Here is a 24,441-nt window from a genome sequence, read left to right as displayed (position 1 = left end):
TCTCAATACAGCACTTTACATTATGCGTTACAGGGTAAACTGCTTGGAAACATTCCGTACAGCAATTAGGGCTAGGTTATTAGACAGGCAGGCGCTTCACCTAATGCTTACCTACGCCATCTTCCGTGAAGCCTTGTTTTTATCCTGCTTCAGTACTATCGTTACTGTCCTGTACCCTTTCTCAAACCTTCGCACGCACCCGCTTAACCAACGATTCCCTCGGTCTTTAACTACACGGAAGAAGGACGGCACTCGATGCGCCTGTCTCTGTTTCCGACCTATCACCTTTTCGATTCAGCTCCCAGATTCCTCTTACGCTCAGATGCTTGCCTCATAGGTGATGACCAAATAGCTGGTTCGCTACCTGTAGCCACTTCTCTTCAAGATGTYCCCTTTTACAGCYCAGCTCTCTTGGCTGCCAACACCTTCTTTGGGCACCCTCTGTCCACATTCATAACAATGGCGCGCGCTACCTTTCTCGTTCTCTCAATCCTAACCCTAAACCCTAACCCTAACCCTAAATGGTGTTCCTAACCCTAACCCCTACCCTAACCCTAAATGGCCCTAACCCTAACCCCTAACCTAACCCTAACCCAACCCCAACCCTAATCCTAACCCTAAATGGCCCTAACCCTAACCCCAACCCTAACCCTAAATGACCCTGACCCTAACCCTAACCCCTAACCTAACCCCTAACCTAACCCTACCCCTAACCCTATCTGAACCCTAACCCTCTAACCTAACCCCTAACCCTAAACCCTCCAACCTAAGTGACAAACTGCAAATCTTAGAATCTGTGGTTGCTGAGGCTTTACAAGTTATGGATGAGGTTGTAATTTAAATTCTGTGCCCCGATCGCTAAATGAGCAAACTGTAACCCTTGTCCGATGAAGACTGAGCCGCTACAAAATAAAGTAATAAACCATAACTCCTGTGTGAGAGACTCCCAACAACAAACTAAACAAGAAACCTTAAGTGAAAAACTTCAAACTCTCAGCTCTAAGCAAGAAACACCAAAGCACCCATGAGCATGAAAACAGTAAAGCGAAGCCAAAGAGTTTTGCTCATACCTTAAGAAGTTTTCCCTTCATTCAGACGTGCAGCAGAACAGGAAGACGTGCACCAGACGTGTCAAAGTTGCTGTTCACAGGCTTGGTTTTAGCCACATTCAAATGTAAGCATGTGCAAGAATCATGCCGCTGGATTACACTAAGCTGCGCTTCCAATGAGCCTACCTGAAACAGTGCAAACACTAACTCATCTCTGTTACAGACTGTTAGTATTTTTGGTCCTCTCAGCTCCACAGAGCATCACAGAAGCAGCAGCAAGGCATCCAAGAGATCACGTCTTGGTAAAGAAAACACATACAGCTCCAGGTCCTTTGAGGCAACTAGGATTCTCTGTACCTGTGCCGGGGCTCCTGCAGGCTCTTTCCACGCAGTAAAAGGTATCTGAATGTCATGACTTTGGGAGGCAGTGACATAGTATCCCCGGAGCTCCTGTGCAGTGCCTGTGCCCGCTCCAGGGTCTCTCAGGCCGTTTTAGGACCCTCGGACACAAACAGCGCTGGTCACATTTCCTGGACGGCTTTCCCTTGTGCTGTGTGACTGCACAGTTCTGCACTGAATCCTCCCAGCACCGATGCTCTTCATAGCTGTTGTCTAACTGCCCCACTTCTGAGCAAAACTGTGACTACCAGGAGCCCGCACAGCCTCTCACATTCCCCCTCACCTCTCCCATTACCAAGAGGGACAGCACCCACATCTGGGACAACCCTGCCTGGTCTCACCAGAGATGCCCCTCCCCCAACGTAGCCCCAGGGCCCCCCACCCCGCCCCCACAGCCCCGCGAGCCCAGCCGCAGCGCGCGTGCGTCGGCGCCGCGGCAGCTGTCTCGCCCCGCCCCGCCCCAGCACGCGTGCGTGAGTTCCGGGGCGGTAGCCCCKCCTCGCCCTGCTGCAGTGCGCATGCGTGATCTCCAGGGCGACGGTCGTTCGTCCCGTTCCTCCCCCCCCCGCCCCCCAACAGCTCCGCAGTGCGCGTCCGTGAGGCGTTCTTGTCTGCTGTGTTACTTGTCCCTCTCCAAGTGCCCAAGGAAATGAGCACTGCCGGTAAGTTTAACTCTTACTCTGCTCACGTCCCACTTGCAGTTCAACTTCAGTAAGAAGGAAAACACCCCAAAAATCGTTTTCTGATCACCAAAAAAAAAAAAAAAAAAAAAAAAAAAAAGGCTGTGAAAACAAGCATGCTTTTACATAGTACCGTGTTTCAGCACTGGCTGCAAACCCAGTAACAAGGTATGCACAACCAACAAAAACCAGCCTGCAAGCGAGAGGGGCAGAGAGAGGGCCCCACATCACCCGGTCTGGCCCAGCCAGCCGCGGCAGCCCCCGGGCCGCACCGGGCCCTCGCAGAGCTGCCAGCCTGGGCGCACCCTGAAAAAACAGATCGGTGCTGTACAAGAGGTAAAGACTTTTATTAGACTGGCGCTTTGGGGGGACAACACACTAGCCCTTCAGCCCGTGACCCTTCAGAAAGGGGAAGCCTTCCTAAGTATTTTAGAGGTAGGTCTAATTTTTCAGGGCAGAACTGACTGGGTTGATGTGGGAAACGCCAGGCAAATCATAGGCTGTTCAGCCTCTCTCCCTTTAGCTTGCAACGCACCATACGTCACAGCTGACTCCAGCCCCTAACAATAAGTTTAGTAGTCTTGCTTTTGGTAGGAAACATCAGGGGTCTCGCTCCAGCTCGTAAGACATGTACCCACAATACAAATAGCAGTGACCTCCCTAAGAAGACACTGAGTAGGGAAAGGGTCACATTGAGCAAAGGGACCTAGGGCTCCTCCAGGTCCCAAGGCGCTTAGGGTAGGCAGCCGCAGATTTCCAAAACTGCTGCCCCTACTATAAACTGACTTCAGCCTCCAGGGCTGTGAAGCATCTCTACCATAAAATACTTAAAAAGCGAGTTTGAGCTCAACAGAGTTCAGCTTGTGCCATGCTCCTTCCCCAGGTACTCTGGGCTACTGGTGAGGAAATGGGACTGTCCAAGTCATAGCCAAAGATTTTATAAAAAGAGGAAAAACATCTCTCTCATACAGAGAGGGATCTTCAGCTTGTGTCAGGGAATTTCGATAGCTGTAATCTACAGACCTGGCTGCATTTTACCGTGCTTTCCCACCCTTCAGTCAACATTAATCACAAGATACACTTCCAGGGCAGATGCACGTGTGCAGCAGCACAAGCCAGAAGACAATTTGCCTATTGAGCACCAACTTCCAAAATGGAAAAGAAAGCACTGACATTACAGCAGTTGCCTGCGTAAAGGTCTCGCACCAAGGAGCAACAGCTGAAAAGAACCGTGGAGCGAGCCTGGCCAAGTTTTTTCAGCATTCTCCTCCTCGCATCCCAAAATACTGGAGGTCAGCAGGGCTCCAAACATAAACCCTCGCCAGCTTCGTCACCTAACCAAATCTGCCTTTACATCCTTGAACAGAGAATGAAGCCCCGGTAATCCCCCTACTTCCCCCCCCTGCATATAAAGAACGTTATACCTTTTCTCATCATCTAACCCCACTCCTCCCTACAAGCCAGTCCTTTTGTCCATCTCCTACGGCAGGCTTGATCTGGTCATAGCTCATCTCGAGCAGTACTGTCGAGAGGGGATTGTAGCACATCTGAGTTCTTGGCCTCATTTCTCAGCTCCTGCTGCTCTTTCATTTTCTGGGATTTGGCACGATCCCAGTCCGTCTTTATTTTCTCATTGTTCCACACCACTGAGGTCTCTGTGTCACTGATGTAGCCATCGTCACCGGTATAGTGAGTTGGATAAACTAACAGTGGCTCCACTGAAAAGGCCAGCAAGTTCCGATCTTCAAAATGCTTCATGTAGTCAGAGCTGTGCACAAAACAGAAGAAAATAGCATCGTACGTCCCCCATTCACTTTGCGGTCCGCTATGAGCCTTAGCTTAACCTGCATAGCACATCGTAACCTGCTCAACCTCTCGATCCGCAGTCTCTCCAAGGGAGGGACAGCAGCAGAACGCAACGATCCTTTCGGGCTCAATTCATAACTACTCCAGGCGCACGCATAACCAAGTCCCTCCTTCAGAAGTACCGTCTTCCTGCAAAAGCCTTCTTTCTCCCAAAGAAGGGCAGCAGCAGCAGCAGCTGCAGAAAATCTGGTAGCTTTAGGAATTTAGAGCTAGTCAGATGTTTCGAGGCCAGCTCCAAATTTCTCGGCACGCTCCAGTCATATCTGAGTTCTGTGGGGGTCTGACCACGTTATACAGCCAAGCAGAGAGGGATTACCCGGCACAACAGCACGTCCAGAGCAGCTACTGAATGCTATCCAGAGGCAGGTAACATCCAGCAAGAATGTCTAAGAGCAAAGGCCTGGACTAGGGCAGATAATTGTCAGCCTCCTCCCAGTGAGACAGCTTCTCAACCTGGTGAAGGATCTGCTGCAGGTTTGCTTGCCACGATACAGCGGCAGAGATTTTTAAAACCGTATCAATGGGCAAACCTAGGGAACAAATCCCTCTATAGACATCAAGCCGCCCAGTTGCAGAAGGGCTACGGCATGTCCCTTTCGCATATGCTTCTAGGAGCGTGCGCAGCCTTTTAAGTAACTCGGTAAATTCATTGTGTGGCTCTGAATACAGAACAGCATAGGAGTTCCAGTTTTGACAAAATACAGCTATTACGTGAACAATTAAAAACAGGAAAAGAAAAGAAGAGAAAGAAAGGAAGAAAAAAGCCCTATGAGGGGCCTCCTTCTTCAAGAGACATTTGAAAGCTTTTCATTACTCGCAAGGCCTGAGGAAGCTGAAAGATCCACAGACACGGTATCTCCAGACCAAACCTACAGGTTACTATCAAAACGAGTCACAGTCCGGGAAACAAAAGGTGCTTCCGAATTTGATACGAGTGTGACAAAGACTATGTTAAGAGCTTTTCTCTAGGGGAAACGGACTCCAGCTCTGGAGACATTCCCAAACTTGCACAAGGAGTACTTGCATTGGAGCTCTGCCCATAGCAAGCGCCATCCTCAAAGCGCGCTTCCCAAGATGTCTGTCACTAACCCACCCCCAGCTACCGACACCGGCAGAGGTCCCCTGAGAAGGCAATCGAGACTCACACAGGATGTTTGTCAAACATGACCGGAAGAAATTCATCAACGGGTAACATTTTGGAGAGCGGTTCAGCTGCCAGCAGCTTATGAGCTCCCTGTAGTGAAATCACATAGGCCAAAGTCCAGTAGGAATAATCAGCCTCCACGAGGTTCCGCACATGAGGCACAGACTTTTCAGGATGCTCTACCTGCATCCGCTTCCTCCCAATGTAACTGCAAGAGTAGAGGAAGGTGCAGAATTAAGTCTCCTTCTAGAAACACGTTCCAGGTTCTGAGCTAAGAAGCACTAAGAAGAATATTCACGTGACAAGAACAGCAAAAGCTAAGGGCAGCAAGACTTAGACAATCCTTGTCTCTACAGTAATTCACTACAGGTAGAGAGCAGAGGATCCAGGTGCTCATACACCACAGAAAAGAAACTTCCCTGCTTAATAAAATAATTGACTTTCTGGCAGGCAGGGTGCAGTTTCAACAAGATGTTCCACGGCAGAAGGAAAAGGCATAACCTTCAGCAAATTGCCCTATGCCATGACCAAAAAGTACAGCTTCCAGGCATGAGCACAAAGGAGCTGACAGGGTCTCAGCCGCTCCCAAGTTGGCCAGGATGCCATTCGTCTCCTTAGCTGGAGCCCTCTCAAAACAGGCTCCTCCTGCCCATAATCTTTTTCCTTGAACACCTATAAAACTGTGTGACAACTACCAGAATGAGAAGGCAGACTCATTATGGATTTCTTAACCAGTTATATACCCTTCCCGTAGGGCACTAGCCTTTTGTGGCAGTAATATATGGCAGCAAATGCATCATTGCAGAAATAATTACTTACAATTATGAGAGGGAGCCTCACGATGCCTAAGTTGGGCCGTTCGATTTTCCGTACTTACATCAGATCCCAGTCCAAACCCTCCTCTTCCAAGTCATACATGAGATTCATCAGGCGCCGCTTGAAGAAGATCTCAAAGCGCAAGTCATCCTCAAACACTACCGATTTCTCCAGCCCCCTCTCAACAATCTGGCAATTTAGCAGAAGATTTTTTTTAAAAAAACAGGCAAATCAGAAAAAAACCCCAAACCAACACTGACTACCGTGTTCCTCTCCTTCTTGCCCAAGACCTCTTCCTATTTCTTCTGCTACTACAATAAAGACTAGAAATTCTAGAACCAAGAACAACGCAGGGACCTACAGAGCTGGCAAATCAGCCCCATCCCTACATATTGCCTTCTCAAGACAGCTATAAAATACAGGCTCCCTTTCGTTGTCATCAGGATTAGGAACTCATCCAGTTACCAAGAGCAGCCAGACAGAAGCCTAATTTGTAAGTCAGCCTCCACGCACACCCTGTTCAGAACTTCTGGTGCGATCCAATAAATCGTTTTCCTAATGCTCACGCCAATCATCTGGCCAAAAAAGCACCTGCAGATATTCCTCTCCTGACAAAGCAGAGACAGCGCTTTCTCAAACGTCTCCAGTGGAAACTTCTCCCAAATCTTTCCCCTCTCCTCATCCACAAAACCTGTGTCCACATGCTTGCCCTTTGTGCTTGCCCCCCCACCCGCAAAGCCACAGCAGAGGGAGCATCAGCAACAGCATGACAGATTGCAAGCACATGACCAGTGAGAGCTCTTTCATTGCAGAAGCACCAAGATGCCCAAAGCCCTCTTTAGAACAGTTTCTCATTCGCTCACTCACCTCCTTCCAGATCTTGTAGTGACTGAGGAAACAACCCAACTCTCCTTTGGTGAGAGGACGGCCATGGTATGGATCCTTATAACCTGGCAGCATTTTAATTCCCAGAGCTTCTACCTCACTGCTATTCATAGCTCTGTAAATCCACAGAACAAGGATTAGCACCTTCCTATTAAACACAAGACAGCTGCCAGATTTGGATCTCAGATGAAACTTTCCTCCCAGGCAATCCCTAAGCTATTTCTACCAGTCTTCCACAAGGAGAATCAAACCCAGGCCTCAGGACTCTCGCTTTCCTAGCAAGTTTATGTAGAACACAGGCAGCCCGTATCACTATAATATGGCAATGGCTCACAGAGCTACTCAGCCAGCATCTTTTTGCCTTCCCTCCAAGGCTGTGCATATGCACACAGAAAATATCAGAGCATCCAAATCCAAGTACTGGTCACCAAAATTCGAATCACAGCGTGATAGGGAGAATGGAAGGAGAAAAGCCCCACAGTCCTTGGCAGAATTCTTTGGGCAGAGCTCTTTCAGATGGGCGCAGGAGGCATCAGTGACAAAAATCGGCCTCCTCTTTCTCTTCCAAAAAGCACCATTCCTCTGAAATGCGTGTTGCCATCCTCCATCCCCTCCCGCCAAGTTCTGTTTTTCAGGGACCTTTCTGGAGGCATTTCAACTCCTTCTACTGCCAGGAAGTGTACTGGCACGAGCCTGATTCTTGGGACTCACTTGCCATCCACCGCTTCAATGATTTTGCACTCAATCTGCTGTTCGTACAGCGTTCGCAGCATTCGGTCTCGTCTGTCTGTCCGGCGCTTCAAGTTAATCATGAAAACCTGAAAACAGAATGTCTGCTGTCACAAACTTGCAGGGAGGTTCCTGCTTTATGTGTGAAGATAAAGACTAAGCAGCAGTCCTGCCACATTCTGCCTGGAATTCAACGGCAGAAACAGCCACCGCTCACCAATAGATCCATCGAGACCGGTCAGAGGAGCACCTGTGACCAACAGGGTAGCCCAACTGCTCAGTTCAGGCAAGCTAAACGTCATTCTTCCTCTCAGTGCCAGGATCATATAAAGCAAGAGCGCAGAGCTTACCTCATCAAAGCCCATCTTGTCAGGGATCTTGGGTGGGACAGATACGTATTGCGAAGGCTCTGCTGGAGGGTTCTTCACTAAAGGCGAACAATAAAGAAACCCGTTTGCATTCCATTTTACTCAAAGCATTAACACACACAGACACACTCATGGGATCTCCACCAGTGGCGCCTATTCCTTTTAGGGTACAACTATGGCTACACAAGGACAACTGCTTAAACAAATACCCGTAACAAACAAGCAAAAGTCGCGTCAGTCTACTGGGGATGGAGAAAGAAAAAACAGCGTGACATCTCTTCCGTGATGTTCACCTCATTTTATGCCGCCAGAACAGCAAAGCACCCAACTGGTAATACTAACTCAATCCCCCCATACATCCAGCAGGAAAGATATACTTAGCTTTTACTGCTGATTGACAAGTTACTATATTATACTTTCATTTGTTATTCACCTCAGACTTTTCCTCTTCATATAAGAGCTTTCCAGTCTCAGATCTATGAGCAAATAAGAGAATGTTTGAACAGGAGACCATCGACTAGAGCTGAATTTACAGAAATATTCTGTTTCTGCGGACAAGGAGAACGAAACTTGCGAAACACGAAGGAACGCATGCAGTCTGCAAATGGCCAAAGAAAACTGGAAATAAACCTCTGGCATCAGAGCCTCAGATTTACAACATTGTTTCAAAACAATGTTGGCTTGAGGCCTGGGCTACCTCTCCTGAAAGGTTCACGCTTACAAAGATGTTCCTTCATGCAATTCTGTCCCATCCTTTTAAATACCAGCAGAGACTCTACTTTCGTAAAAGAACCTTTGTGCAGACAAGACCAAAGATGTACTGTGAACCTGAGGCAGCAGGATACCCAAGGGAGAAGAGAGAGTACAGCAAACTCCAAAATATTCTCCTCCTCATACTGTAAACATGAGACTTCGGAACATTGCTTGTGTATGCCAAGGGAAGAGGGTGCTGCCACAGAGATCTTCCTGAGACCAGAGGCTGAGAAGAGGAAAAGCTGAAATAGAAGTCAGTGGAGCCAACTGCAATCCAGAGAGACCACAGCCCTTGGAAGTTGGGAGGCGATAAGGCAAGGCCAGAAGATACGGGCTCTACTTTTATGTGGCACAAAAAAAAAAAAAAAAAAAAAAAAAGTCCAAAAAATATGTTTAACCAGATGTTAAATGGCCTAGCTATACCACCCTCTTCACGCCTACAGGAGACACCAAACCTCCCTTAGAGTTACTTTTGCAAGGTACAGATCAGTTCTAGATGTGCTGTATTAACTATTTCTCTCTTAACCTCTTCCTGCAATCACCAAGAAATCCAAGACGGGTGAAAGACTCAAAGGCGTACCCCAGGTAAGCAGTACAGCTTGAACGTAGCGCAGAGCAGATCTGAACTGAAATTCCGTAGACCTCAGTTCCACCCACAGCAGTCCCAGTACCACTTACCCATGATCTCTAGCTGGACATGCATGAAACTCTCCATCTCATCCTGCAAGGTGCTGTGGGATCTTAGCGGCACCGGAAGAAAGCCATAAACTTCCTTGTTACAAACAAACATCTGGACTTCTAAAATTAACACACATGTATAGCAAGTAAAACAGTGCTCAAACCCCACTTCCTCACAAATCCAGCCCATTACAAAAATATAAAAATATCCTTCAGGCTGAACTAAAGAGAAACAGTAGTAAGCCATTACCCACTAGCTCACCTGCCTGCCTACAGGAAAATGCAAAAACAATGATGTCATCAAAAGACCAGGTGTAATCAGGGTGCGGTGGGTAGAAAGCAAGGTCTCGGGAGGCCTCTTTCCGCAAGTCAATAAGAAAAGTGGAATGCACCATGGGGACGGCAAAGCAGCCACGTCGATCTCGTTTCCGAATAGGAATGTAGGCAGGAGTGCGCTTATAATAACCCTGAGAGAAGGAAGATTGACACACAAGCCTTTAGGTTTGCTTTTCATATTTCTCTGCATCCTGCATTTGCAGAACTATCCAAGCCAAGGCAGAAAGAAACTCCAGGGAGGAGCACAGAGGGGAAGAGAGCGCAGCTCTAGAGTGAGCAGGAGCCAGGGAGAGACAGACACAAAACTCTGTGAAGATTAGCACCCTTACTAGTAATAATTCAGAGCAGTAGGAGGGTAGCAAAGAAATAATATGAGCTAGAGACTCAGACCATCTCTTACCTGAGAAGTCATTCCGCACCAGAAATTAGAATAGGCAGCACGAGAATCGAGCATGGGTGCTACCACGGTCTTATTCTCTGCCATCAGCAAGCCCAGGGTGTCTGGATTCGTCAAGATGTTATCCGCATCGACAAACTGCAACAAGCACAGAGAAAGCCAATGCACGCAGTTAGTCATGTTGCAGCCGGTCTCTCTTAGCATTAGTCTAGCATGCCATTCAGTGAATATTTTCTGCTTGGTTATCCACGTGCCCTGCAGGCTACCCCCACGACTACACATGCTCCATCCTACACAGCGTTTTGCAAAGCCAGAGTAATACTGATAGGCATTTCTTCTCTTTCAAGAAATTAGAAGACAAAGTGACCGGTCCCACCCAGAAAGTACACGGCATACCAAGATGCGCGTCACTATGTACCAGAGTGCCCAGGACACAACCCAGCATGGATGCAGGACATTACAGAGCAGCTGATATTTCAACGAGAAGGCCTAGAACCCATCTTCAGGATACAGAAGCAGTTCACAAAACTCTCCAAAGGAAATCTTTCACACAGGGGAATGAGAAATGCAAAAGGAAACATATAACATAAACAGCAGCTATCCCAACAGCTAGATCACCTGTGACAGCCAAGTTGACATTTTACAAGAGCAATTTTTTGTTGTTACACATCCCCAGCTCTCAAACGATTCAACAGCAACCAACGTGACTTGCACAACAGCAGCAAAAGCACTGGAGCTTTCAGAACGGTTTGTTTTTCCCTACTAGGGAAAAAGAGCATGCAGCAGCACTCGTTATCCAGCAGCTGCAGTCAGCAGCACAGTCCAACCGAGTACTCCCTGTGAGAAGAGAGAGCGGTCGCGATCTGTCAGGGCACCGCAGGAATTAAACTCGCTTGCTAGGTCGCAACGCACTGGCCAGAACCCAAAATGGAACGCCAGGGGCTCCACGGCCTGCGAGTTCCTAATGCGACACCTAGCTCTTTGCACGCTTCTGTGACGCTGCTGAAGAGCCAGCACATTGACCAAGAGTCAGCAGCAAACAGCAAAGAAAAACTACCAGGCGTAAGCCAAAGCCATCAGGTCGTAAACTGGATGTCGCCACCTGGGTGCCAAAGGGGTCCTAAGGGCCGGCAGGTCCCTTACCAGGATGTAGTCGGCCCACATGTCCCGGGCAGCCTTCAAGGCTGCCTGCCGGAGCTTCATCACGTGCTCGTAGCGGGAGTTTGACCAGTGCTTTGGGCCTTCCTCGTCGGGGTAGGACCTGCCGGGAAGGCAGCGCCCGTGAGGCGGCTGCCCCCGGCCCGGCCCGCCGCGGGGAGCGCCGCCGCCCCCGGCCCGGCCCGCCGCCGCTCACCGGGGCTCCTCCAACGGCCGCCACTCCACGCGGTGGTAGAGGCCCTGCACTCGCACCAGCCATTCGCGCAGCACCGCCGTCGTGTTGTCCGCGCTGTGGTCCGTCGCCACCCTGCGACAAGGGCACTCAGCCGCCGCCGCGGGCCCCGCCGCCCCCCGGCCCCGCCCGCCGCCGCCCCCCGACCCGGGCCCCACCACAGCGCCGTGCGCTCCTTGGGGTGCCGCAGCCGCTCCAGGGCGCCCAGCACGGCGGGCAGCGAGTGCGCCGCGTTGCGCGCCAGCAGCGCCACCACCACGCGCGGCGCCCGCAGCGGCGACTCGGGGCTCCAGCGCTCCTCGGGGAAGTAGGCGCCGGCCCGCGCCGCCGCCAGCAGCAGCGCCAGCCGCAGCCGCGCCGCCGCCGCCGCCATGGCCCGCCGCCGCCGCCGCCCTCCGGCAAAGCCCCGCCCCGGGACACGCCCCTTAAGCCCCCCCGCCCCCCCCCCGGCACCGCTCCGGGGGTGGGGAAGGGAGGGTCGTGGGAGAGCGCAGCGCGGCTGCCTTCACCCCCCCGTGCCCCTACTGCCACCTCAAACTCTTTAATGCGACGTCTCCCTCCCGCCCTGCTCCACATTTTCCCCCTCCCATGCGGCGGTTTTGGCGACAGAGGTGGCTGCAGAACCCACTCCCCCCAGGGCAGAGGAGGGGGTCCAGATCCAAGAGGCTTTTCATCCGTAACAGGGGGACACTTCATACGTTGTATTTGTTTTGGCCCAGCGGTCCTGTAACGCAGACGTCCCGTTCCCAAGCCGCCTGCTGCCTCCAGCGTCCATGCTTAGGCCATACTCTTATATGTGTTCCTGCTTGTTTATGCCAGCAGGGAGCCTCACATTTGCAAAGACTTGCAACCTCCGCTGAGCCTGTGCCTTACCCTATTTTCTCACCTGAGGCTCATTTATTGACTTGGGAGGTGGGAAAATCTAGTATCGAATGCACTATTGCTACTCAGTGCTCCCATTCATATTTCAGAGAGTTCCCGGGCTGTCACTTCACGGAGCAGGTTATCGGTGCTTTCCAGAACACAGAAGAAACTGTCACGGTAAAGATTGTGTTTGTTACGACCTGAGGCCTCTTTCAGGGCTGAAACAAGGAACAAAAGTAATGTAAAACATCAACAAACATAAATGCCGACTTTGCCACAGGCGTATCTGTTTTTAAATCCGAGGTTACTTCTACAAATCACTACTGCCTGACCCATCCAAGTTCTACTACGGCAGCATGGTGCAAACTGTTCTAGAGGCACTTAAAAGACTGTTGTCAAGGGTGTACCTCTGCTCCTTCTCTTCCCCTAATGTATCTAAATAGAATTTTAAAAGACCGTTAAGGCCAGTGTGTTTAGAGGAACCAGTTGTAGCAGATGTGCAGACCACACTAATGATTCATCCTTAGCATAAAAGCTCTTCTGTTCCACACTTTAAAAGGAAGCAGTAAATATGCAGTCCTCCCATGACATCATGCTTGTAAAATGAGATTTTTTTGCTCACATTGGCCGGTAGGAGGTTTAGAGGTTACAGTGAGCAAGTGGGAACAGTGGGGGAAGGAAAGAGAATTGGCAAGAATAAGCTATTTCAACATTAGTATTCTGGCAACATTAGTATTCTAACCACAAGGCAACATCTGGAAAGAAACTTAAACATAGAAACATGGAAATCACTGTATAACTACTTTAAAAAAATCAGCTGCATACAACAAAACAGAAGTTACAAGCCTAGCAGCAGTCAATATTTTGGTGCCAGGATATTCCCTCCATTCTTTAGCAGATAAAGGAGGAACAACAGCTATAAATCCATCTGCTTTGCCTTTTGCAGAGGAACACAATTTCTTTACCTTTGCTAATGGCTTTCAGCAATACAGCCAGAACCATTTCTTCATAAATATTTTCCACATTTATGATGCCACTGAAATCAGCAAACACGTAACTTTCATATTTTGGCAGCTCCTACCAAAGGAAACACGTGAGAGGACAGTCAGGCTACGTTAGTATCACATACACCTCAAAGACATACGATCAGGGCCAGTACTGGTCTGACAGCGTTTCAAGTAAAGCAACATATGTTATTCCTCTAACATTTGCTTCTTTGCTAAAGGCACTCAACATTACCCCTTGCTAATTAGAACCATTAATTCCCTCAATACGATCTTGTATAACACATCATTTGTATTCACAGCTTATCAGAAGGAAAGACTGCAATCAGCAGCCGGGATGGGAAGAACCTACAGAAATTAGTTAAGACTCCCTAGAAATCAGGCAGAAGAAGAAAGGAGAGCAATCAATGCTCTCAAATTCCAGAGACAGAAATATTTTCTCCCAAGTGGAGTGCCCTTCAGTAAGAGCAATCCAGAAACCACCACTAGGACTAGCTACAACAGGAATCAATCCAAGCAGCATTCTGGCACAAGGCAGTAGATGAAAAAGGGGGGAGGGGGAAGAGGAGAATGTTCTGTGAAATTGCTAAACGACAGTCATATCTACAGTGTGAAAGAGAATATGACTTGTGTCCATTTGGAAGAAATTTACTGGGCGCCTTGTGCAAGAGGGCTGTGATGGCAACAGTTATATAAAAGCTCTTTTCTTCAGGGTTACAGTACAGTTCCTGAGCACCAGAATACTAGAGAGGGAAAAGCTGTAATGAAGGGAAGACAAATCACTTATCCATCCAGTAAAAACTTCTGGGTTTGCACAGCTTTCCAGAAGAACCAAGTGATTTTATTTTTGCTGAGCTAAAATCTGCATATATGAGCCCCCTTTCCATCTCAGCAGTCAGACCCCTTTCCATACTCCCTCAGATTCAACCTTACCAGTTTACACCTGGACTCCAAATGCTTCAGCAGAAAAGGAAGAAAAATCTTAACCAACCACTCCTGAGCAAACTGCTTCCGGGTGGAACTACTGTCATAGTCAAATTTCTGCAAGCAGATGACAATGAAATTCAAAGCAGAAAAAGTTCTGTTGTCAGATGCCTTCTCTATAGCCACCACTGTATCCGTTGTGTTAAAACGGCACATGGAATCATGGGGAAATACTTGGATTAAAGCAGCACCACTCCACAGAAAAACAAAAAGCCCAAAGATTTATGCATCCAAGTAAGATCAAACATGCAGGGAAGGACAAAGAAGGCATCTCACACCTTACCTTTAGCACGCGATCTTTGACATTTTCTAGCATTTGGACGACTTGGTTACAGTCGGTTGCCTGGCTAAGGCATTGCTCCGAAAGCTGCTGGAAAGTATAGACGGAATTCTGCATTAGCTGTAAAAAGCAAAAGTCTACTGAGTGGGTACCAGACACACAGGAACAGCGTTTCACTCTGCATCTCACCCCAACTGGGAGTGACTCTCCTGCTTAGTCAGAAACCTTTTCAAACCTTTGCTTCATGCCTTCAGGGCAGCCTAAGAAGAAATTAAGGATGGAGGGCACAAAAAGTGAAACTAATAGCTAAGATTGGAGCTCATTCACAAGGTCAGCCCATCTGAGCTTTCTCCAAGCATGTTTTCTCAAAGTCTCACCACTTACTTGCTGCATGAGGTTCTGAGCTCCGAGGACCAAGCTTGTCACGCTGTGAAAGCCAAATCTCTCAAGTCCCTGCAGACTTTCATTATAAACATCAGCCTTCTCATAACATTGTTGCATGATTTCAGGCATCCAAGACGTTCTCCCAAGCGTCAGAAGCTACAACAGAGCAATAGTGCATGACTTACACAGTATACAGTGTCCTTTTTCCTTTTTAATATTCATTCCCTAATTCGTTTGGAGCCCCAGCTCTGTACTATTCCCACTTTCTACCTTTCCTCCATTTCTGGTCAGGCCTCAGATTCTCTCAGGAATGCAGGACAGCGAGACAGTAGGCAGCTACATGTGCTCAGGGAAATAGTATAAGAAAGAGAAAAGCATACTATGACAACTCCCTAGCATACCTTTCCAATAATATATGCAACTGAAGAGACTTTATGCTTAATAAAGCTCAATCTTGGGGTCAGTGAGAACCTTCTTGCCAGGATTCAATATCTGCACATTAGCTGTGACACTGTGACAGCAAAGCATATACTGCCTCAAGAATCAGTTCTGCACTGACAACTGCCACAGCAGGTAGAATGCTTGCATTCCTGTCTGCAGATTTAACAGCAACATGGTCTGCAGGGAGCCGGAAAAAAAGCAGTTGTTTTCATCATATCATCCATGTATTTTACCTCTTTTTGCAAAACTGCGATAGGAGAGTTCCGTACAGTTCTGACCATCTCATCAACTCTCTGAGCAAAGAGCGAGCGCACCGACTCAACTCCTGAGCTGATCGGACGCATGAGTTCCTCCATCACACAGTCCAGATCAGGCTCCACTCCCTGGCAACAGCACGATTCTGCTGGGCTTTGCACTGTGGCTGTCAAAATGGAAAGCTATGGGTTGTGCGATAGACTGTGCGAGACTTCACATTGCCCTGCATCCACTAGGCACAAATCCAAGACAGCGGGGGCTCGGACTGCGTAGAAACCACCACCCGATAATTTCTGCCCACGGTCAATGTTTTATTACATGCAACCACGGTATTTGTTGGTCTAACAGTGATATCTAAGCCAGCAGTTCACAAATTAAGGACTGCAACTATGGGCAGGAGACTTGAAGTTCCTCCTATGAAAAATTATTGGAATTTCCAGTATAAATATGGATATTCAACTAAAACAAATTGTTAAGCAACGGTAAAATGACCAGAATTGTTTAAAGAGCACTTTGTGAAGAATTAATTCCTTCTCCAGCCTCACTGTTAGCAGATTATGCATGCTACTCACACCTGTAAGAAAATTGCAAAGTAAAGACTATCAGCTGTAATACAGACTACATAAAATAAGAACAGCTTTGCTGTCAGGCCAAAGAAGTGACCCAGTGTCCTGTTTTCAACGGCCATCAACAGCAGAGGCCTAACATACAAAAGGAGTTCCTGGGCTAGAACAAGGTCCCATGTTTAACAGGCCTCTAAGAATGTAATCCATCTGTCCAATTCTTTTTTTGAACCTGCAGATATTTTTGTCTTTTCTCCCAGCCTTTTGCCCCCGTTTGTCCAACCTTTAAGTTTTTTGGCTATCTGATCCTTTAAAGTCAGCATCTGATCCAGGTCTGGGCGAATTTTCTTCTCCAACTGAATTTGTAGTTTTTCTTTCTCCCTCTGAAAAACTTTGAACTCACTGGAGACTTGACTGAGGATCAGTGTGTAAGCCTCCTGCAGAAACTGGGTGGCCATTAAAGAGCAGGTGAACCAGAGAGAGAGAGAGAAAGAAAGAATAAAGGAAAGGTAAGAGGCATCATACAGGCCTTAGGCAAGTTTTGGAAACATTACTGTCTATTCTAACAGAAGCAAATCCCTTGTTGGGTTACTAGGTTCACCAGTAAACAAAAGACTGTCTTCCATCCATGTCACACTTGTAAGATTCTTCTCAACTCATCCAGAATCATCTCACTTAGCCCAAATATGAAGTAATTCATTGTCCCTCATTCCCCTTATAATCATTGCCTCATTGCCCGTATGCAGCAAACCAGAACTAAACATACCTTTCACACACTATAACACTCTCTATCTTTGCACAGTGTACCACTAGAGAGCTGTTTCACGGGAGAAAGAAAAGGCAGAGAAGACTTGGAATGGACATTGTTTGTCAAATTGTTCTTTATTTTGAAAGTTTGTAAGTGAAGGTCATGCTTATAGCTCCTCTGTTCTCTCCAACTGTAGAGTTTTAAATAAAATGATCCTACCAGCAGTTTCCACAGTGCTTTCATCTCAGAACTCATCTTTCCTTGAAGCAAATGAGTAAGTTTGTGACCAACAAACCACACACTGGTTCACTGTTATGCAACCTCGCACTGAAGTGTTACAAGTAATGCTGCAATTGTGCAGCTAGCATCAGGCAGAAGGTATCCCAAAATTGGATCAGGCTCTCCCAACAGCAGAGAGAGTTTTCTCCCATGGTGGTGGGGAGGGGAGAAGGGGGGGAAGAAATAATAATAATAATAAAAAAAAAAAACTAGGTGAGCCAGCATAGACTTTCAGGAGCAAGTAACGACCTGTGCATTTACCTGGAGCCACAGCTGCTTTCTCTGAGGTTCTGATCCTCTGATACGCGGGAGCACTTGAGACCGCAGCACTGGCAGCAAGTCTTCCATTAGCACATTGCCAAGAATCTAAACCCCCCCCCCCAGCAGAAAAACTATTTAAACCAAGTTCCAGGCAACAAACTTGCATTAAATGTTCTGGTATTGGAAAGTTCAGCACTTCACAAACCTCAGGTTCCACACCCAAGAGAAGATCGCCTGCCCTGTAGCTACCTCTCTCTTGTCTATAAAATCGTACAGCCTCCAGAAATGCTTCAGCTTCAAAAGAATCTCTCCTCTGTAATTCTGAAGACAAAAGACAAGTTAGCCTAAGTTACATTTAATTAAAGATTACTTAGAAAAACCTACTTGATTTTAATCACATTCAAATGATATGTATGTAAATACAACACGATGACTACAAAATGCCAAGATGACAAATTTTGTATGAAACCTACTGCATAGAGGAAATTACAGTACTGGTGGAAAAGAAGAGGGGAAGATATTCTAAACACTTTAGTGAATCCAAATGCAGCAGCCTAACACTGATTCTCAGTATTTCCTAAAGGAGTGCCAGCCAAATCATGTGATATTGCAGGAATTTAGCAACTATAAAATTATTCCAAGGGAGAATAAAGACTGCAGGAAATTTTCTCACTGTCTAGGCATAGGAATTAGAAACCCAAGAATTTAGAGAGACCTCGTTTATAGCTGGCTCTTCCATGGAAAGATCCTCATAGTAGAGGGCTCATGCTCTCCCCCTTCACGGATGATACCTCTTCATTAGAGGGACTACCTAGAGGCAGACACCTACCAGATTCCAGAGCATTACCTGTACTGTGATACCGAATCCCATCTTGAAGAGCAGATTTCCAGATCCGCTGGGATTCTGCAGAGTTTGTGCAGAAACAAAAGTGCCTCCGGAACGGATGGTAGAGGAAAAACAAAAACTCTCCTGGAGGATCAGCTAAGGTGTTCCAGCCCTGCTGGGAATAGCCACCTTGGGGTGGAGGAAAAGGAAAAAAAAAAAAAAAAGGAGAGCATGAGAGCATATGCCACCATAGGAACAATTTGAAATTAATGTTTCTATAAACTCAAAGCAATTTCCCAGCAACTATTGGTAGGTCTGTTGTCTCTCACTGAGTGCCACCGTTATACTAACGAAATAAAATGCCCAAGGCCTGCTGTATCAATGTGTGATCCAAGGCCTGCTGTAAATCAGCAGCTTATTAGACAATGAGGAAACAACACAGAGGGTGATCAGAACCAGCCAGATTTCAGCCTTTACTCTGTGGCAGGGGAAATGCCAAACCAATGATGTGAGATTGGGAGTTTGTATAGTCATTGCCTTTCTTTTTTCTTTCTTTTTTTTTTTTTTTTTTTTTTTAGCACTATTAGAAATAATAAATACAAATCTGATATAGTATTATAAACAGTAAGGACCATGTAAACTATTACAAATATTTTGTTCTAAATGCAATTGGTAAAGCCTCACTTCCTTTTTAAGCAGCATCTTCAGCATACTGGAAAGACGCTAGTTCCACTAGCAATTTTTTAATTGCTGTCCATAATATAAAAAGCCATCAGTAATTCACATATCACAGTCAGATATACATTTTTTCAGTATGCAGCTATCTTGTAAAAGTGAGACTGAAAAACTGAAAGAGAAAACCATTTCCAATGAATTTTGGTCATTGGTAGAAATGTCTCTGCATCTGCTTCTAATTTTGGACCACTTCATTTTAAACTGTTAGTTTTTCAGCCAGCTAAGTAAGGTCTTGCAATCTGCCAGAAGTCCTAAACATAGCTGTCACGTTCCAGGGGAAAGCCACACAAGAGAATAAGGAAAACCATAGAAAAAACACGTATTTAGCTGTCTGAGATCCTGATAGCACAGAGTCCGCGTAACATCAATAAAACGTTCAGGTTAGTGTCCAAATGTTGTAGCTCTGTCTATGTGTAATGAAGATTCCTCTGTGTCAGACCATTACCCTCTTTTGTGGCAGGAACTGCAAGATCTCATAAACGGACACAGAGCCTGCCTCGCATTATTGCTACCGTTGCTAACACGCCATTCGAGGCATTGGTTTTTTGTAATGCTTTGAGATGCCCAACTGGATTCCGCTCGTATATGGGCCAATATATATTTCTTAAGATCGACACATCATAGAATTACCTGCAAATCCTCGGCACAGACTGCTGACCAGTTTGGTGTATTCACTTAGTGAAGTCAACAACAGGTAGCCAGACAAAGCAGTCAAGCCTCTGGGCTCACAGCCTTTTCCCAAGGCCTGGGAAAGAAATCAAATGGAGTGTTCTCACTGCAGGTTTACAAGCAGAATTATTTATACAGATTTCAATTCAGCATTTTAGAGCAGCTGGCAACAGCAAGTGGTTTTGTTTCTCATGACTTCACTTACAAGGCCAACAGCTGTAGAATTCAGTAGCTTATTACACAGCAGAGTGACAACAATTAGAGTAGGTAGGGAGGGAACATAAGGCAACACAGTAAGCCGGGATGAATTTTAACGAGATAGAGTATATTTGCCCTTGCAAAGAGAATCTTCTTCCAGAGATCCAGGTGTGAAGTGGCAGGCTTTTACAGGATACCAGCTATATCCTGTTATCTACATTTGCACAGTCCTGTGCTGTCTTCTGTCGCGCCTGCAGGGTATGCCTAGGAACGTTTGCAAGGAGTATGACCACGTAAAACCCTTGACGTTACAACCTCTACAATTGTAGCAAAAGGTGCGTAGTTACCTCTTTGCTTGCAAACCATTCCAGGGTAAAATCCCCAAGAAGAACAAAGTAATTCTCCTTCCACCTTTGAGAATCTTCATCATACTGAGAGAGCAATCCATCATACAAAGTAGCATGAGGTGCCCTCTGGATCTGAGAATACACAAGAGAGAATAGTGAGCAAACCTCAGCAGAAGCGTCAGCTCTGTAAGAAAGAAAAGTCACATTACGCTGTGAGCAGTACAGAGTGGGAACCTGGCCCAATCAAGACTTTTGCTATTAGCACAGCATAAATAATTGCAAGAAGCAATTGAACAAGGACACCTAGTGGTCACAGAAAGCAAACAAAGCACCTAAATCAAGTGCATGTGTCACTCCTTGGTAATCTGCAGTGATTCTGCAGTGATTTTGACACTAACCTGTGAGTTAGAGCCTTGGCTATCGATCCCACCTGCTCATCTAAAATATTAACACAATGCTTAGCATAGGAAAAAAATGGTATTACAAATACACCACACAAAAAGCTGACAGCTTTTTAATGATAATAGAATAATGAGAATCAGAACATGGAAGTGTCAATTCTTATTCCCAGGTGCCGGTCAGAGGCATGCAAGTTCTCTCACTTGAACAACAACAAAAAAATACCTGCACATTTAATAAACACAAGAACCCTTTTCTCATCTGAAGATGACAGAGAGAATGGGGGAAAAAAGTGCAAAGAATTGTGCAAGACTAGGAGAAAAAGAAGCAACTTTGAGTCACTCAGAGGAAAAGAGAACACCTCTCGGTTCCCTAACAGCGCTTTATATATTTATCTTGATCCTGAAGGAGTTAGTGTGGTCAGGAAGATACGCATGCAGGTGGTAGAGATGCTAGTCTTCTAATTCTACAAATGAGCAAGTCCCTCGGAAGCGAGCTGGCCTACCTTTACAGAGGCATGAAACGCATAGACGGCCACGTGACAACACAAGCGTACTGTTTGTTGTCACAGCCACCTTAAATGCGTTCTTAAACATCTATTTTTTAGGCCATAAAAAAATAAACTATCCCTTAGTAATAGGTCAGTGATTTGCATAATATTAAACAATTATATAACGAAGCTGCAAAGAGATAGGGAATAGCAGTCAGTCTTCACATTCATAAGAGAACGTGCATCCCCAAGATCAACCTCAGGAGGAAAGCGTTTCTGGGTGATGTGACATCAGGTGCGAAGGCTTATCATTTACCTTGCTCTGTAGTAGCTGCAGGGCAAATTTGCCTTGCAGGTCCAGTTCCCCTGAGACCTGTCGCAGAAAGGCAGTTGCAAGCTGCCTCTGGTAATAGGGCAAAAAGTTCTTCATCATGGCAGCTGTGCAACCTGGGGGAGAACCACAGAGACTGGTTCACTTTGTAGTCTCCTCATAGAGGAGGCAGCCTTCTGTTTCTAATTAGCGTTTTTCTCTCCTCCAAAAACAGCTTTTGAATTAGAAAGACAACTCTCCAAAAAGCAAGGCTGCTAATTAAGCTCCAGACACCCAGAGTTTGCAAACACGGCAGCCTGACACACAGTGCTGCTGTAAGGCTGCAGGCAGGCTCTGCAAGAATTGTTAAAAACTCACCGTGACCTCTGCGATCCAGACATTCTCCTCACTGTGCTGCTATGTGTTTGTAACCTCTGAATAATGCCACTTGCTCAGAGAGACCTCTACTACAGCAGACATTGCATTGCAAATGCCTAACCCAAGCCAGGCAGTTTAGGGAATGTGCACTCCTATTTTTGACTAGTTCAAGCCAATGCCTTAAATTGCATCAAATGCGATACAGTTCAGTGCCATTTTACAGTAGAGGAAACTGAGCACAGAGGCATGAAGCAACCCTTTTGTATCTCAGAAGGTCCAGAGAGGCCAAGTTCCTTATTTCTTGCAGTCACCACTGGACCCTAAACTGTCGACGCTTTATCATCTTGGGAATCCAGTCAGTATAACATGTGAAGATGTCTAGTGGAAAAAGGATCCAAAATGTCAGAGGGTCTGACACTACTCAAAAATAAAAGACTTCTATATGCCACTGCTTCTCTAAACATTTTCTCCATCAGCTGAAAAGATGAAAACAAGGGAGCAAATTCACTGATAGCTGAGTTGTTGAAATGTCATGCCTAAAACCATAGTTTGAAGCTGCGGAGACTTCCAACAACAGCACAGTGACTACCCTGCTACTATAAGGGATCGCAAAGAGGCAGAGAAATATGTTGCTCAAGAAACAGGAGGAGGCAGGAAGGCAAGAGGAAGCCAACAGTCTAAAAATAAGGCATTTCCTAATTCTCACACAGAGAACCATTCAAAAAGGGAGGTACCAGAGAAGAAGGCTATGAGATTAGTTTCACACACACACACCGTCCTTTTTTGTCCAATTAATGCCTTAAAATCAACACCTAAATTAGGTCTGACATCTCACAAAGCCCAGATTTAAGCTCAGCGAGCACTAAGCCAACGCTGGCAGCCTTACAATGTTGAGAAGTACTTACACTAAGCACTAGAACTTACCAGATGGCAGAAAAGGGATTCAGAAACAGCTATCTCTTCTGGAGACTTGTGGAGTTCACTGGTACTCTTGTGGTGGTAAAAATCACACTTTCAGGAAGAAGGATTTCCCTTTATTAATGTCTCCGAGTTCATTTATCTCTGCCTCGGAGATGATGCTTCAACGGTAGAAATCTCACTTAAGTGTAGAGGAGCCAGTTTACAAGTAATCACTGTTAAAGTGACTCGTTCGACACAGCAACAAGTAGAATCGGAAAGGGTAGTCACACCTGACATTTTACTGGGACCACTGTATGCGCATCAATAAGCATTTTGAACGTACAATCCCCATGCTTAAGTCGACGCACAGAACTCTCCTTGCGACATATATACAGATTAATTACATTCGGTACTCAGGAGGACAGTCGGGCTGTTATGGAAGAAACTGATCTCCTGTCCTGCCTGTTTCAAATGCTTTTCCCCAGTTTTTTAGGCTTGAAAAGGTTTAAAAGCTGGTTCCACACCGCACATGTAACCCACATTCTCTGTCCCCTGCACTGGGATTCAGCTGGTGATGATCACTGTTGTATGCGATAAGCAAAACGCTGAACAGTATCAGAAGGATCCTGAAAGTTGCTGAACAATGAATTTGCACTATATCTCGACCGTTGCAGTTATTCAGTCCTTCCCCAATGTTGCCCAAAGAAATCAAAGTGGCAAGAAAAATCTGAGTGGTTTTAGGCCAAAACCAAAGATGGCACAAATCACCTGAAAGCATCAGTCAACCTAAGCACATACAAAATACCTAGTTCAGAATTTATGAAAGTTCAAAGACTGCAGACCTGACACTGTCAAGGATTGGAACTTCCTGACAAATGATCTTCAGCTGGTCAGCTTTCTTTGAACTATCCACAGAGTATTGCTGGAGTCCAGCTTGCAGGGACAATTTGCTATTAGTAAGGGATTCAGTGAAAATGCAACTCATATGTTAACAGCAGGGAAAATATCCAGATCAGGCTTGGATCAAGTAGATCAGTAGAAAGGAAAGGCTGGGAGAGAAAGTGTCCTGTAAAACAACCAGCCTGAGCACGAGTTACTCTCAGTGCAAGCAGGAAGCAGCTAATAGAGCTGAATGTATCCTCTCGAATTTCATAGAGGACCCTTTACCACCTGTACTAATACACTACTGCATTTAATTTACTATTTAAACAACTATTACGTAATATCTTAGCTCGCTAAGCCGATTGCCAGTAGGTTTGATCTTGCCCTCTCTTTACAGCCCAGGCTAATGATTGTATTAACACTTGTCCCGTGAATGTTTTCTGAGGACAGTTTTGCGGCAGTCTTCCCTTGCCCAGTACAGATGGTAATACATAAATGTAAGTACGGGGGATTATGAGGCTATATACAAAATTAATTATAATCAATTATAAACAGAAACTTTTTCTTCAAAAGGCAATGGAGATGCTAGAAGCCATTTCTTACCTCTCAGATACCTGCGCTGCTTCCCACTCAGTGGGCTTGAATATCTTCCTCCCATCTTCTGCTTCAGCGTGCTCACTGCCTACCAGGCTTCAAGGTCAGGGTCTGAGGAAGACAGAGGACATACCACACACCGATTCTTTTAAGTTCTTAA

The 24,441-nt window shown here is 46.3% G+C and overlaps 2 protein-coding genes across 4 annotated transcripts; both read right to left on the bottom strand.

Moving 5' to 3' along the window:
- Positions 1-2,456: 2,456 nt before the first annotated feature.
- On the bottom strand, positions 2,457-12,402 carry COLGALT1 (collagen beta(1-O)galactosyltransferase 1). Of its 2 annotated transcripts, none has more exons than XM_085315184.1 (12): positions 12,377-12,402; positions 11,455-11,565; positions 11,244-11,361; positions 10,104-10,238; positions 9,630-9,834; positions 9,368-9,487; positions 7,919-7,995; positions 7,551-7,657; positions 6,822-6,954; positions 6,016-6,143; positions 5,140-5,346; positions 2,457-3,896 (listed from the first exon to the last, which is right to left on the bottom strand). In XM_085315184.1, exons 1-12 carry the CDS (start codon positions 12,385-12,387, stop codon positions 3,629-3,631), a joined length of 1,620 nt encoding a protein of 539 aa, XP_085171310.1. In that variant the 5' UTR covers positions 12,388-12,402; the 3' UTR covers positions 2,457-3,628. The 2 variants fall into 2 exon arrangements, with proteins under 2 accessions (XP_085171310.1, XP_085171309.1); XM_085315183.1 differs by lacking the exon at positions 12,377-12,402 and adding an exon at positions 11,649-11,885.
- NIBAN3 (niban apoptosis regulator 3) lies at positions 12,171-24,441 on the bottom strand. Of its 2 annotated transcripts, XM_085315185.1 has the most exons (14): positions 24,291-24,441; positions 21,534-21,664; positions 20,329-20,460; positions 19,745-19,859; positions 18,401-18,568; positions 17,759-17,874; positions 17,554-17,658; positions 16,549-16,711; positions 15,681-15,868; positions 15,007-15,162; positions 14,626-14,742; positions 14,292-14,399; positions 13,320-13,431; positions 12,171-12,572 (listed from the first exon to the last, which is right to left on the bottom strand). In XM_085315185.1, exons 1-14 carry the CDS (start codon positions 24,343-24,345, stop codon positions 12,451-12,453), a joined length of 1,788 nt encoding a protein of 595 aa, XP_085171311.1. In that variant the 5' UTR covers positions 24,346-24,441; the 3' UTR covers positions 12,171-12,450. The 2 variants fall into 2 exon arrangements, with proteins under 2 accessions (XP_085171311.1, XP_085171312.1); XM_085315186.1 differs by lacking the exon at positions 14,292-14,399.

The sequence above is a fragment of the Rhea americana genome, unplaced genomic scaffold (genome assembly GCF_003343005.1).
Source record: "Rhea americana isolate MKP2758 unplaced genomic scaffold, rheAme1 scaffold_420, whole genome shotgun sequence".
Taxonomy (NCBI): domain Eukaryota; kingdom Metazoa; phylum Chordata; class Aves; order Rheiformes; family Rheidae; genus Rhea; species Rhea americana.
The sequence above is the reverse complement of the archived record's forward strand: the minus strand, read 5'-3'. Positions and strand labels throughout refer to the sequence as shown.